Source organism: Falco cherrug, chromosome 2 (genome assembly GCF_023634085.1).
Source record: "Falco cherrug isolate bFalChe1 chromosome 2, bFalChe1.pri, whole genome shotgun sequence".
In the NCBI taxonomy this organism is placed as follows: Eukaryota; Metazoa; Chordata; class Aves; order Falconiformes; family Falconidae; genus Falco; species Falco cherrug.
Window position 1 is genome coordinate 91,221,105 of NC_073698.1, and position 14,089 is coordinate 91,235,193.

Consider the following 14,089-nt stretch of genomic DNA (forward strand, 5'->3'; position numbering starts at 1 on the left):
TGGTAGTTTTAGAATCAAGGTAAGAGCTTACATGTAAGTGTTGATTTCTTTCAACTGGGACTCACAATTCGTTAGTGTCTTTTGCAGTCTTCATAACTAGTGAAGTTAGAAGATAATAATTTGACCTCTTCAAGAAGCCTGAATATAAACTATTACTCATCCAAATATTTCAGGTATGTCCACACTGCACTGTACTGCATACTGCCATGTGGACATACCTGAAGTATTTTAAGCTGTAAAAAAATATTTGAGGCAGTTCTAAATGAGCTAGTTCATGCAGAAGAAACAGCCTTGCAGTAGTAGCAGTTGGCAAGGCTGGTGTCATTCAACAAACTAACCTGAAGTTCATCTTTCTGCCCAAGTCTGTTGCAGGCAGTTGAGGGCTTTAAGAGTGTGGGCATAATGAAGGTTGCTGTGCCTAAGCAGTGAAATTCTGGCTGTGTTCTGGGAGCAAGCTTTTTGGGTTGTTCTCCACATGGGCTGCAAGTTGCAAGTGTCAACAAATCATGCCCTTCCTTCAAGGCCCTAATAGTAAATCACTAACTCTGCTTGTCTAAATTCAATTTTGTCTGTTCTTACTGAAAACATGGCAGGGTGTGGGGATCACCAGTGCCTGCCAGTTTGGCTGAGTGGGAATATTTCCTGAATCCCTGATATGCAAGGATAAGAATGATGGCTTGTCAAAGCAGCTTTTGTATGCGGTGACGAAGGAACATGATATCCCTCAGTGGGCCAGGGAGCAACACAGGTAGAATTTAGACCCACTCTTTCTGGTGTACCACTGTGTTTTGTGGACTTCTTTGCTGCTACTCATCTAATCTGTTTATCTTCAGATGAAACAAAGAAAAAAAGTACTTGCTTGTTTATAGATACCAGCATTTTGGGTGTGAAGTACAGGGGAAAGAGGGATGTTTTTATTACTGAAACTTACTTTTATTATTGAAGCTCTAATTGAAATTAGAATGGCAGTGTTTTGTCTTTGATCACACCTGTTTATTTCAAGGGAAATTATAATTTCTGTGAAGTATTTTAGGCAGTGAAAATACGATTGGAATAGAAGTTTGATAGCAACCTGAATTCTGAGTGTGTGCCCAACCTCTTGGCATTTTTCATGAAAATGTGTGCTGCTGTATGTATTACCAGTTACTGCTGATCGCATGCTATGCATGCAATAGAATTCATGCTAAACAAGATGAAGCCTTTTAAATATACTGTTATGTTTTTTGCAGGCTTGAAAGAGAAGAACAGAAAAGAAAGGCAGAAGAAGAAACAATTCGTCTAGAGGAAGAAGCTCGTAAGAAGGAGGAGGAAAGAAAACGTGAAGAAGCAGCAGCTAGAAAAAAGGCAGAAGAAGAAGCCAGGAGAAGAGCTGAGAAAGAACAAATGCTAAAGGAGAAGCAAGAAGAAGAGCTCCAGGCCAAACCTGAGAAACAGGTACCATCTCAAACACAAATGTGAAACTTTGTATACATGTATTTAGATATACATGTAAATAAATACTTCATAGTATCTGGTAATCTGCCTGAAATGAATAATGGCCCTATCACATTTTGGTTAGAGGGAAGAAGCAGAAATCAAAGCCCGTGAAGTAGCCGAACAACTTCGTCTTGAAAGGGAACAAATCATGCAGCAAATGGAGCAAGAAAGACTAGAGCGGAAGAAGGTACGTATTTGCATCTCAACATAATTATTTCATTTCTTGTTTAATACATAACTCGGGAAGTTCCCAATAGTATGCAGAAATAATTATCTGGAGAGGAGTTATAGATGGATATTTGTGCCCAACTTAGTATTTGCTACTTGTATGTTAGGGGAATGTGGACGGCAAAGTTTGTAACAAAGTTGAATTGCCTAAGGCAAATTACTTTCTACTAGGCACTGAACCAACACAGAATTAACCTCTACCCACCAAGTTAAATGCCTGAGACAAATGGGAATGGCATGCCAAAGCAAATGTCAATTGCCACCCAACCCGGGAAGTCACAGATTATTGAGGAACATGAGTGACTTTGTTTAAAAAACTTATTTAACAAAAGCTCAGTGTCATTAATGGAGAAAATTAATGGGATTAACAGAGAGGTTTGCTCCCACCTGGCTTGTCTCTGGTTGCATTATGCAGAGGTAGTAGGGCTGTCTGGCCACTCCTGTGCAAGGAAATGGCTGGAGCTGCATAAATCAGCTTTATCTACAGCTCGGTGGCAGGAAGGAAAGAACAGCTGCAGAGCTGCAGAACCTCTGTCTGGTTATATGAGGTGGTCTTTCCACATATGTTACTCCAATATGTTATTTTTAACTGTTTACCACTGAGCTGGAGGCATGTTGCAGTTGCAAATTAGAATACCAAACCGAAGTGTCTTTAAATGTGAGATTGGTCCCTTTCACAGTAGTGCAAAGAGACAAGGTTTGTTGGGAGGGTTTTTTTAATGAACAATGAAGGGGAGAAAAAGGTATTTTTAGGGTAATGTCTTACACATTTCCAGCAAGAATAACTTCAGATACTTCATTTTACTCTTCCATTCCAAAAAGCCTAACTATTAAAAAAAAAAAAAAAAAAAAGTTGAAAATAGTTCGAAGAGCAACTAAATTAAAATAATAGCTGTTGGTTTTAAATAAACATCTTGTTCCAGAGCTGAGCACAACTTATAACTGTAAACACCTGGTATTAAAATGTTTGTCTCCCAAATTGCATCAACTGAGAAAGTTATGTTTTGTGAGATCTGATATGTGAAAGCCAGCTCCCAGGTGTTTTCTACCTTTTGTTTTCCTTTTTTTTTTTTTTTTTTTAATTTTTTTAATTTGTTCTCCCTTTTTCAAGACAGGCAGAAATGAGGTCATGACAGTAGATAAGTTTTTCTTTTTCTTTTTTTCTCCTTTATCAGTCCTTGTGTTAAATATTCTGTCTGCCTTCTCATCCTCCAATTTGTTTTGATTTCTAGAGAATAGATGAAATTATGAAGAGAACAAGGAGGAGTGAAACACCAGAAATAAAGGTATGAAAAAGGGTTGCAAGGTTTTTTTGTTTTGTTTTATTACCCATACATGAAAATTATTAAATTCTAGAGTAGTTCCATGTTAGTAGGTAGGCTCTGCACCCAAATTTTAGTTGTGTTTTGAACTGAGAATGAGGGTTGCCGTGTCACAGTTATAGCTGTGCTACTGCTACAGAGACAGTTTTATGTAACTGTTCCAGACCAGTTTTATGTAACTGTTGCAGACTTACCTCCCTCACTCTATCTAGAAAGGTGGCAAGAGCCTATTCCTGAACGCTGGAGCTGTAATGCTTGCTGCTGTGATAGTGTCTTCTCCTGCTTTGTACCAGCCAGTGAACTAGTCGCTGAGCTCTGGGTGTTAAGCCTGCCAGGGATGCAGGATTGAGAACAGGGCAATTGTGTCCAGCTAGGCAGTATCAAGTCCAGTTGTTACTTCTACTCAAAGTTTTCTGCTGAGGAAACTGTTTCTTCAGTTATGTTCAGAGAATGCTTTCATTTTGAAGTAAAAAAAGAAATATCCTATGCCTAATTAAAAAAGGAGAAAGAGAAAAATAATGTTCTCTTGCTGTTGATGACCTTTGACCATCCTGTGGCCCTGGCCAATCTCACAGGTTTTAGGTCCAATCAGTTTCAGGAAGGTTACAGTCCTTCATCTAATACAGTTGACTCATTATTTGATTACAGAAAGAAGAACCGAAACTGGAGGTACCGTCAACTTTGAATGTGGAAAAGCAACCAAAGGTCCTTGTTCTCAACCAGACAGGTAAAAATTGCCATATTTTTCTGATCTGTTTTCACAGTTAGTTCTCTTCATCAGAGTTTTGTAATCTCAAGCAGAGCACTGTGTATTTTCACAGGTTCTTTGCGTTCCTCTCAAAAAGAACAGCTACATTTGTGTCAGTGGCAATGTTAGAAACTGGAGATGTAGCTTTGTTTTGCTGCTTAAGCAAAAGAAAGTTTCTCCTCGGTTTTAGTACCTGACTGACATTTCTGTAAATGAGAAGTTCTAATCTGCCAATAGTTTGATTGCTGCAACCTACCTTTGAATTTTGTAGGTAGAAAATTTTAGCACACAACCAAGCTTGCAAGCTTTTTATGGCATTGTTCTAAATCTTAGATTTGATTTGGTTTTACCCGAAAAAGCGTATGTATTTAAAGATTTATTAAATAAAATATACATATCAGGCATTTTATATATTTTGTTTCCTTCCCCAGGCTAAGGCTTTTAGTACATGACATAGAAGACAAAACATTCTCTTCCTGTTCCCTCAGATTTAAAATATATAGCATAAAGAACAAATTCAGAGTGGGAAAGAGGATTGACAGTGTAGTATGATGAGTCATAGATGAAACTGAGCCCTGCTGCGTTGTTAATCCTCCTTTCTACTTGATCTATAACTTAAAAGCATTTGTGATTTATTTTTTCTTTTTCAAACTATTTAAATAAAGAAGTTGCTACTGTCACAATTTCTAATCTTTTTTTTTTTAATAGATATCAATGGATTGGCAAACTGCCTGAAAAATGAAAGCTTAGAAAGTGCTGCCTCTGTAATCCGTTCCCAAGATATAGTTACTAATGGACTGAAGTCAGTTCCAGGGCTTGTTCAGCTGGAAGCTGTTGATGGGAAATCTAACAGCATGGAAGACTCAACAGATGAGGTTCAGTCCATGGATGTTAGGTACAGACCATATCTACCAATAGAAATTGCAGAATTCGTATTAGGCTCACACAAAGTTTTCAGTTTCACTTGTTAATAACTCTCCCCTACCCCACAGTGTGACTTTCGGGGGTATGTGTACTGTACTTCTGTTAACGTGAAATAGGTTGTTTCAGACAAGAGTCAACTGAACCTCATCTCACTCGCATATTTGGTAGGAGGTGGGGGGCTCTGAAATCCTTCTACAGTCCTTATGTACGGATTCCATATAAGTTTGCCCAAACCATTCACATTGTTCTGTGAAAGTAACTACTGTAGTTATTGTTCTGATGTCACCATTTTTTTTGTTTCAAGACTGCATAGCTATGATGCATGAGCTTTTCTCCCTCCATACAAACAGAATAAAGAAAATAATGAATTCAGAATTCTAAGTGCTTAATTGGAACAAATGTGTGGAAATCACTAAATAACTTCTTGCGTATTAAGTACTGTTGGATTTTGATGGAAGGACTTCCGGGGAAAAAAGGAGGTTGATAATTTAAGGCTGCTATGAGAAACCTAGCCCTGAATTTTAAACATATAATTTTTATGTGGTTCTTTGTTAATCAGTAAGCCAACAGAACCTCTCATATTGTTTCAGTATTTTCAATAAATAGGCATAAATATGTTAGAAATGCCCTACTGGGACAGACCAGAAGTCTATATAGCCCATTATTTGGTCTCTGAGAGTATCAATAGGAAAAAGTAGTTAGGGAGAGCACCTGAGCCCACCACCTTCTGCAATCCAGGACCACACAGAAGTGCGATGTTTAGGGATGTTAAGAAGGTACAACTCTTCCTTGGCCTTTTAAATAGCCACTGATGGGCGTGTTGCCCATGAGTTTGCATCCAGGACCTCATCTAGCAGCAAGTTCCACAATACAGTCTCACTAAGTAAATTATATTCTTTGATCTGTGTAAAACCTAGTTTCTTACTAGTGGCATCAGGCACCCCTGCCTAGGTTTTGTGTTGCAGGACTTCATGCATTGTAGTTTTGCCCTCAGCTTATTCACCACCCCTTCATTTGTTCAGAAATGTTTGTGAAATCCTTCCCCTCTCCAAACTGAAATTCACTAGCCTTACTCGTCTCAGCAAAGCATCAACTGGTTGCAGCGCTTCTTAAATTCTGGTATTTTTACGTCTGAAGTGTATCATAAGGTCTTAAGAAATAGCTTCTTAAGTTGTTGAGTACTTTACCTAAATGTTTGCAAAGTCAGGACAATAATTTGCAAGATGCAATAAACATTTAGGTAAGGGAGTGGTTCAGGGACTAAAGTAATGAGCAATCAGTAAACTCAGTTCAGTAAACTACTAGAAATATGTTTTTAGGAGAGGAGTGTTCACATTATACAGCTACCACAAACCTTAATCCTTACGGAATGTAAATTAGGTGTGATTATCCTGAACAGGGCAACCTCTTTTTGTTTGGATTGGGACTTATTATAGATGGAGATTTGCTGCAGCTGGCCTTAAGATAAGTGGTAGTTTTTGAACAGTCAGAAGATTAATTTGATTATTGCTTTATGAAAAGTTAAACCCTTCTTATTCTACATCTTCCTTTTGTGTATTTTCTGTGTAGCCCGGTTTCAAAAGAAGAACTTATCTCTATCCCTGAATATTCACCCATGAATGAACTCATGCCCAGTGTTTCTTTGGACCAAGATGGGACAAGTAATGCCAAGGCTCTAGAAGATCTTTTGGATTTCACAGGCCAAGCTACGTACTCCAAGATGTCCAGTGATACTGTTAGCCTAGATGACTGTAACAAAAACTTGATTGAGGGTTTTAACAGTCCAGGACAGGAAAATACACTCAATTCTATCTGTTGACAACTTCACTTTTCAGCAGAACAGATAAAGGTACGGTATGGTGATAAACATCTTAGATATAATCAATTGCTGTGATTACTTACAAGCTTCCCAGAAAAATATAGCAGTTGTAAACAGCATATATGGAGAAGAGGAAGAAAGCTGGTCTCCTAGATCTTTAAGTTCAGCATAATCTTTCATATTTACAGGTCTTTGTAAATTGGCATCATATGCAAACTGAGCGTATGATAGCAACCAAAAGTATCTGGTAAATGGATACATTTCCTTTATACATTCAGAATACAGTGAGAAGAGTTGTTGAGTTTTTTTGTTTCTTCATTAATACAGTACCTTTCCTATAAGTATTTGAAGCCTATTTGCATGAAGAAAACAGTTCAAAGTGGGGCCAGCCTAGAAAATGGTAGTTACTGTTGCTGCTTACTGTTTTCTGCTGCTGTAAATACTTTTGCAGCACAGTGTATAATCACTTATCCTGGAAAGCCTGCGTAGAAAAAAGCTTAGTAGGCTTCAGTGACAGTTTTGAAGTACAATGCCACAGTCAATTTTTCTGGAAAAGTGTATTTTAAATTACAAAACTGAGGTCATCTAACTTGCATAGCTGACTTGATATTCTTCTCTCTCTCTTTTTTAATTGACAGAGCTAGCAATTTGTGGAGGATATATATCCTTATGATACTACTGGCAGTAAAATATGAGCTTGTCACTTGAAAAAGCTTCTTCAGTCCTTGACACTGGATGTCAAATAATCAGAGCTGAATAGAGCTTTGTTTTCCCAGGGAATATGTTGAGCAACTGGCTGCTTTTGGTAGAAAAAAATGATCTAGAGCCTTGATGGTTTCAGGGAAGGCTGAGTGTACATTAGAATTTGAGCTTTAGCTGCTAGTAAAGCACTTATTTCTTCTTTTAATTTAAAATTCATCTCAACGCTTCACTGTGATTTTTACCTGTGCATTTTATTTTGAGATAATTCTTCCTTAAGCTTTTTCATACATCCATTTGGACATCTCTTTCTTGTAAATAACGATGGGGTTTGCCCACAGTGCATTGAAATGAAATAATATACTGTACTTGAGTTTGTGCCTATCTTTTTGTCTTTAATAAGGAGTTATTGGCAACTTTTATGCAGGCGTGTATTTTTCAAGCCTCTTCAGCTATAGTTTTGAATTACACAACTGCTGGAATCAAAAGAGCTTTCTTACTGGTTGTGGCATGTGGGAGCTATCCCATTATGGTTATGTTGACACTTTTAGTCACTACTGGCACTTAATGGTTAATATTAATTAGTCTGGGAGCAACTATCAACTATGTGTTTAAAACCAGATTTGTTTTAACACTTGTAAACAAAGTAGGCAAAGTGCCTAGTGTAATCCCTTAATATATAGGTAGTATAGCTGTAGTAGATCCAAGTGAGTGGTCGGGGGGTAAGATAACATGTTAATCTTTGAAGATGCAGACACTTCATTAATACCAGCAGGCTTTCTAACATGTGGAGAAATATTTTGTCTTCCTATAAGCTCAACAAACCAAGATTTAATTAGGAGCAACGATATGCAAATGTTGCAGCAGAAGTACAAAGGCTGAGACACACACGGGGAGCGCTGCTAGCCCCCTCAACATTCTGTAAGCATCTGTATGGAAGAATTCACATAAGGATGTATAATGTCTAGACATTGTGCCATACAGTGTAAACTTTATTTCTGTTAGTGGACTATAACTTTATGCTGGGTCATGTGCTTCTTTGAGGACATTTTTGTCCAGTTACTTACAAGAATAAAATACAAATAAAACTGTCTTGGGACACTAACACAAAAGAAGTGAAAACTTGGGGGGAGTGGAGTTTTTTTGCTTTTTTCTTTGGTTTTTTTTTCACATGTGAGGGAGTTCACAGCATAGCTTGAGCTCAGTTGTAGCCCCATTCTTGAGCTCTTTAAAGCCAGCAACAGGAAAGTAACCAATGATATTGTGTGATATATAAAGAAATCATACCTACAACAATCCAGCTCTATTTATGTTTGTGTACTTCAGAGAAATACTTTCCTTTGACTGTGCAGTAAGCTGTAGCATGGTACTGTCTTCCAAATTAGTCCTTCATCCGTTTCCTAAATAATAAACAAAACCAGTTTGTTTTGCTGTTTGACATGGTGTTTGACAAATGTCATGTTATGTTTTATTATAGTGTCATTGTATAACCTGTAGATTTCTGTATTTGCATGTCTTGTATAGCATGTATAAAGGTGAAATACATTTTCATTTATGAATCTAACTTGTTTCTTAGCACTTCTTACTCCCAGCAAAAATATGACTAATTTAGAAATCCATGTATGTTAATTTGTTCTGAGGTGTGTTCTGAAGGAGGGTGTAATACTGAATGAACAGGTGGTTGTCAGAGCCTCAAAATATTTTACCATTGTTTCTTTTGCTGTATGCTAATTTGCTTTCTGAGATTTTGCAAATGCACGAAGGAAATGCAGACAGGGGGTAGAAGAGTCTTAAGGTGAGGGCTTCCAAACCATGGTATCCACCGTGCCAGTGCCAGTTTGCAGACCTGGCATCTGTTCTCTGGCATATTACCTGGCAAAGAAAACAAGGAAAGGAAAACTTGGGAGCCATGGCCAGTAGATGCTGTTTAGCGTGTGAGAGCTGTTCTCTAAGGGTATTGGTAACATAAATGCTGAACTTCCCTTGAAGCTACGTGCACGTACATACTGCTGCTTAGAAAGAGGCCAGTCTGGAGTTGCTGTTAATCTCGTAGTGAAACACTGGGGGGAAATGTTCTACGTGGGGGTTTTTTTGTTTGTTTGTTTTTAAATCATAACTTAATTCAGAATTAAAAATGAAGGTAATCTGCTTTTACTAGGAAGTATATTAATACTTTCCACGGTGACAGTTCATTTCATTCTTACTAACTCTTGAATCATTGGTGTTGTTTGTCCACTCATTTATTTAGAAGATTAAAGGAAACATGATACCTGAGTATTCATGAAGATAGATATTGCCATATTTTCCTTTATATTTTCTTTCAAATGTAACTTTACAAGTTTGGCTGAATATCTGGAGAAAATACTGTTAGCTGAGGGGTTAAATCACTGATGATGTAACTTCTGCATACCAATACCATACCAGCGTTAGCTGCTATGATTCAAGTCTGTGCAATGAGCTTTACTTTTAATTTGTCAGTGGTCTTGAAGCCGTGGTGAAGGATCACTAGTGATTCACATGAGTCCTAGGTTCATCTTTTCTGCTGTAAAGCACTTAAGAATCAATCTGTGAGAAGAAGAAGGAAAAAAAAAGAACAGTGATCCCTGAATGGATTTTATAAATGGATTTATAAATGGATGAATGGATTTATTTTTTTAGATTACTTTTATGAAGTGATCTGCAAAACAGGATTGTACACACCGAGAAGAATTGGACACTGCTACTGTCCTTTCCCAGATTTATTTTCAATAACTAATATAACTATTAGTAAGTTCCTAATACATAAATAATACCTATGAGGTACTTGGGCATCACAGTAGCTCTCTGATAAGGTTCAGCACTTCCTCTGGTGTTGCCCTGGGATCTGACACCCAAAGCTTGTTTTGGGCCCCAGCAAAGGCCCTGAGCGGACCTCCTGCTCTGCAGTAAGGTAATTTCAAAACAAAGTGGCATCAGTGAAGGGTAGATACGGACCCCCAGGCTGCATTTTTCAGCTAGTGGTAAAGGGCTGGAAGCAGGGGAAAATCATCGTCTCTCCTGTAATTGTACTCACTGTGCGTATGGAGAAAGCAACAGAATTAGCACAGGCTGCTGCTCCGGCTGGCAGTGTGGGGATCTTCCCGCTGCCGTGACTCACAAAGAGCACAGCACCTATCCCTGCATTCCACCCCACCCAGCACAGCACCTATCCCTGCATTCCACCCCACCGTGGCCCCGGCCTCACCAGCGTAGACAGCTCAGGTGCCCCAGCCACCACCCTGTATTTCAGGCGTCAGCAGCATGGCACTGAAGCTGTCTTAGTGCTCCACAGCCTTATGTGGCTGAGGTAGCGCCTTGGCCTTCAGCACCAGCCAGGGCTGGTCAGAGAAGCCCAGGGTCCCAGGACACCTCTGGGGCTTCAGCACTGCGAGGCAGCCTGGAAACCCCAGTAGAAGACATCCTTCCCTGTATTAAAAAGTAAATAGTTTAATATTCAAGAGCTGAAGACTCTGTGAGATCTAACTCTTGTTTGCTCTAAGTCATGGCCCGTATCCTGCACACGAGGGAGATTGTCCTGTAAGCGGCACAAAGGAATTCATAGGGATACGCTGCTTTAGCAACGCGTGGGACTTCTTCCTTACTCCTTCGCTCTCCCTCCCTGTAAGAGCACAAGCCAGAGACTGGAACACTCTCTCTGTTTGCTCTCATTTTAGAACAATGTTGTTCAAGCTGTTGGTTCCTCCAAAAACAATGTGGGAAGTGGTTGTTCACCTATGCTGCCTCTGTGTATGCGGGTGCAAATACACATAAATTGCAGTTATATGACCTTTGGGGGAGTTAGTTTCCAGTGTCAATATTAAATTCTGAAAACTGTACTACTGCTGGGCCACTACGCTAAAATCTGGAAAACATAACGTATGACAATGCAATTTTCTCTTTATTTTCTTTTTAATCTTAAGAAAAACAGGTTTAAAATTCATTCTTTCTTTCCAGAATACACGCGCTTGAAAATAATAGAAAACCTAAGATAGTGAGATGCATTTTTGTTGTTGTTAGTGGCAATAATACCAGCCCAGAACACTGCAAGCCACAGTGTTCATCTCTCCCCTACTTTTTTATCCCATCATTTATCTTATACTATGATCTCCTACAGCTGAAGAGCAGGTGATGCTATTCACTCAGTTGGCCAATTTGTCTGTTGAAACAACATGTTAAGCGTAAAAGCCCTTAAAACTGCAGACAGAAACAGAGAAGGGTGTTTAAGCTTTTAAAATAATTATGTAAAGTATAAGAAAACGGTTTCTTGACCACCAAAATAATTTTTGTTACTTGTTTTCCTCTCAGTTGCTTTGTTTGTTCTCCAGCTCGTATACATTTTAGAGCAGTTCTAATGATTCAAGACTGAGGTAGTAATGTTTCTAAACCAGTGGGTTCGATGATGACCTGAGGCCTGCAGCTTTCAGGGTTGAATAAATGCTCTGCAAGCCGGTGTGTAACGTTCACTTGGGAGCATTACAAAACTAGATGTGTATCCCTGCTAAAATCAAGCCTTAATGATTTCTAGAGAAAATACAACTATGATGCAGGAGAGATTAATTGAATAAAAGGAAATGGCAAGCAGTGTGCTGCATGCTTTACAAAGTTCTTGCTCTAAGAATAAGTGTTTAAAATAGTTACATAAATAAACCAGCAGCTTTGCATTACCACTCCCAAGTTCTTGCTGTGTCTAAAAGAGGTAACTTGGAAGTCACGGCCATTGTAGGTGATTGACGTTGTACAGAATGGACCCAAGAACATAAAATTACATAGCTGGAGAAAAAATTAATGGGTGTGAGAGATGTTCATAATCAGGAAATTACTCTGACAGTATTTCCACATTTTTTATAGAAATAACAGCCATTCGCACGGAATTCGATACATGAGCAGCACAGCGAACAGGATCAGGGCAGTCTCTGTAACACCATATTATGTTCACACATCCCTTTTCAGAGTAGCTTCTATCTTTTAAAATACAGATGGCAACATTGTCTGAAATATTATTAGCATATTAAATATGCAGAGCTATGGGGGTTGATACTAATAAATTCTGTGGAGTTACTACTACTTTTCCTGGTGTGAGGTCTCAATCAGGAACAGTTTTCACTCCTTCCTTTTCCTTCTTTTTCTTGTCTTAAACCTGTTCCTAGTTCAAATACACAAATCCAAAAAAGTACAAATTCTGGTGGTTGCCTGCTGGAATGAGTTTGTTCTCTCAGCTCCTGGACAAAGACTGTCCACACGGCAGCTGGCAGAGAAAAAGTCCGAGGAATCTTTTTGGAGACCGAGTACGTGCAGTAGTGTGTCAGGGCCAGCAATGAAGCACTGCTGGCATGAGCAATGAATGTAATTCTGGCCAGAAATGGCTGAAGCTTCCCTAGGTGAAGACCAGGCCAGAATTCTTTTCCTTTTGGCAAGAGATGTTTGTGTTTCTAACCTATGTTTTTACAAGCTAAATTGATGCTGATATTCCTGGGCCAGTATCTGGTTTTAGGGCAGAAAGTATTCGGTAGCAAACGAAGCTGCTGATGGATGGAGCAAATAAACAAGTTGATGGAATGAGGGAGGGGAAGCAGTATGGGTGAAGGTAACAGTTGGTGAAGAATGCGAAGATACTTTGTACATATAAAGTCCAAAGACAAACTAGAATCAGTCATGCCCACCACATCCTGCCAGGCTGGGCATTTCATATTTCGTCCCTCCTCAGACTTACCATCCTGCTGTTTCACTGCAATTTCTCCTTCTTTCACCTTTCCAAGATCTGGCTTTTGCATAGGCAAGGAAATGCAGCCTTTCTGTGCCTCCTCCTCAAATTAATCTGCTGTGGCCTCTTGGGTGATAAGCCTGGTTCAAAGCCTTTGCTTTGAAAATCCTGTTACCGTATTTGTGTCACACATCAGTGTTAATTCATACACTGAGATTGTTTTCACTGGTATTTTGCCAAAATCCTGCCAAGTTTACAAGGGCCATACGCCTAGCGGCAACAGCACTTTTTCACATGTTGTTACAGGAAAGTTATGGTAACCTTATAAATAAAACATACCGGCATTATTACGTCGTGAGAGCCCAGCCTCGCTAAAGGCTCTCTTTAAAGAGTAATTTGGTGATACCATCGGAGCCAAGTCATGCAGTCAGTCATCCTCTCACATTCCTTTGGGTTTTAATTAAACAATTACTTTACAGCTTTCCTTAAATTTGAAAGCTAAATAATGTAGGACTTAATTGAGGAAATAAGGAGCCAATCGTTATCTGTTGCTCTGAGCCTAGACTGAAAAAAATACCACGGTTCCACAGAAAGCTGTTAAAGAAAGTTCTTACAAATGAATTTGCTTGAGTTTTTTGCTTTATTCTGGACCGAATTCTGGCCTTGTTTGGATGAGGAGTGAACAGATTTGAAGTTATTTTGACAAGTAACCTCAGGACTTGACCTAAACACCAGTGTCTCATTTTCCATAAAGCAGGAGAAAGAGCTGACGCTTCTTTGCTGGGGTCTTAGAAGTTTAGCTAATTTTGTTCCACTGAACAATAGATACCTTTTTTTAAAAAATTATTTATTATCGGAAGAAGCAAATAAGTAGCACACCAGCAAAGAATTAGGCAGCCGATTCATTTCAAGACAGGAGACATTTGTGGCTTTGTGGTTTGGTGAAAGTATTTTGGTAAAACTCCAAGAAAAAAAATGCCTGGTTGTGCTAAGGTGTAGGTGTGGGTGAGACGTGGAAGAAGAAAGCATAAATATGAAACTTTTCCAAAAGCAGAGATCCGAGTTAATGAAGCCATGTAAGTCTTACCAGGAGGCAAAACAAGACAGCGAAGTACAAACAAAACATTTCCTGTCAGATATTATGATGTTGGCTG

The 14,089-nt window shown here is 38.9% G+C and overlaps 1 protein-coding gene across 9 annotated transcripts in view; it reads left to right on the forward strand.

Annotated features, from left to right (window-relative positions):
• Nucleotides 1-8,780, forward strand: part of MAP7D2 (MAP7 domain containing 2) — an 84,815-nt gene extending 76,035 nt beyond the window's left edge. For 8 of the 9 annotated variants that reach the window (XM_055703103.1, XM_055703105.1, XM_055703106.1 and 5 more), the window contains 6 exons: nucleotides 1,230-1,434; nucleotides 1,559-1,663; nucleotides 2,937-2,990; nucleotides 3,675-3,753; nucleotides 4,483-4,669; nucleotides 6,268-8,780. In XM_055703103.1, the coding sequence (XP_055559078.1) occupies nucleotides 1,230-1,434; nucleotides 1,559-1,663; nucleotides 2,937-2,990; nucleotides 3,675-3,753; nucleotides 4,483-4,669; nucleotides 6,268-6,517 (880 nt within the window). In that variant the 3' untranslated portion in view covers nucleotides 6,518-8,780. The remainder of the gene's footprint in view (nucleotides 1-1,229; nucleotides 1,435-1,558; nucleotides 1,664-2,936; nucleotides 2,991-3,674; nucleotides 3,754-4,482; nucleotides 4,670-6,267) is intronic. The other variant, XM_055703104.1, reaches the window with a different exon arrangement.
• Nucleotides 8,781-14,089: the final 5,309 nt, after the last annotated feature.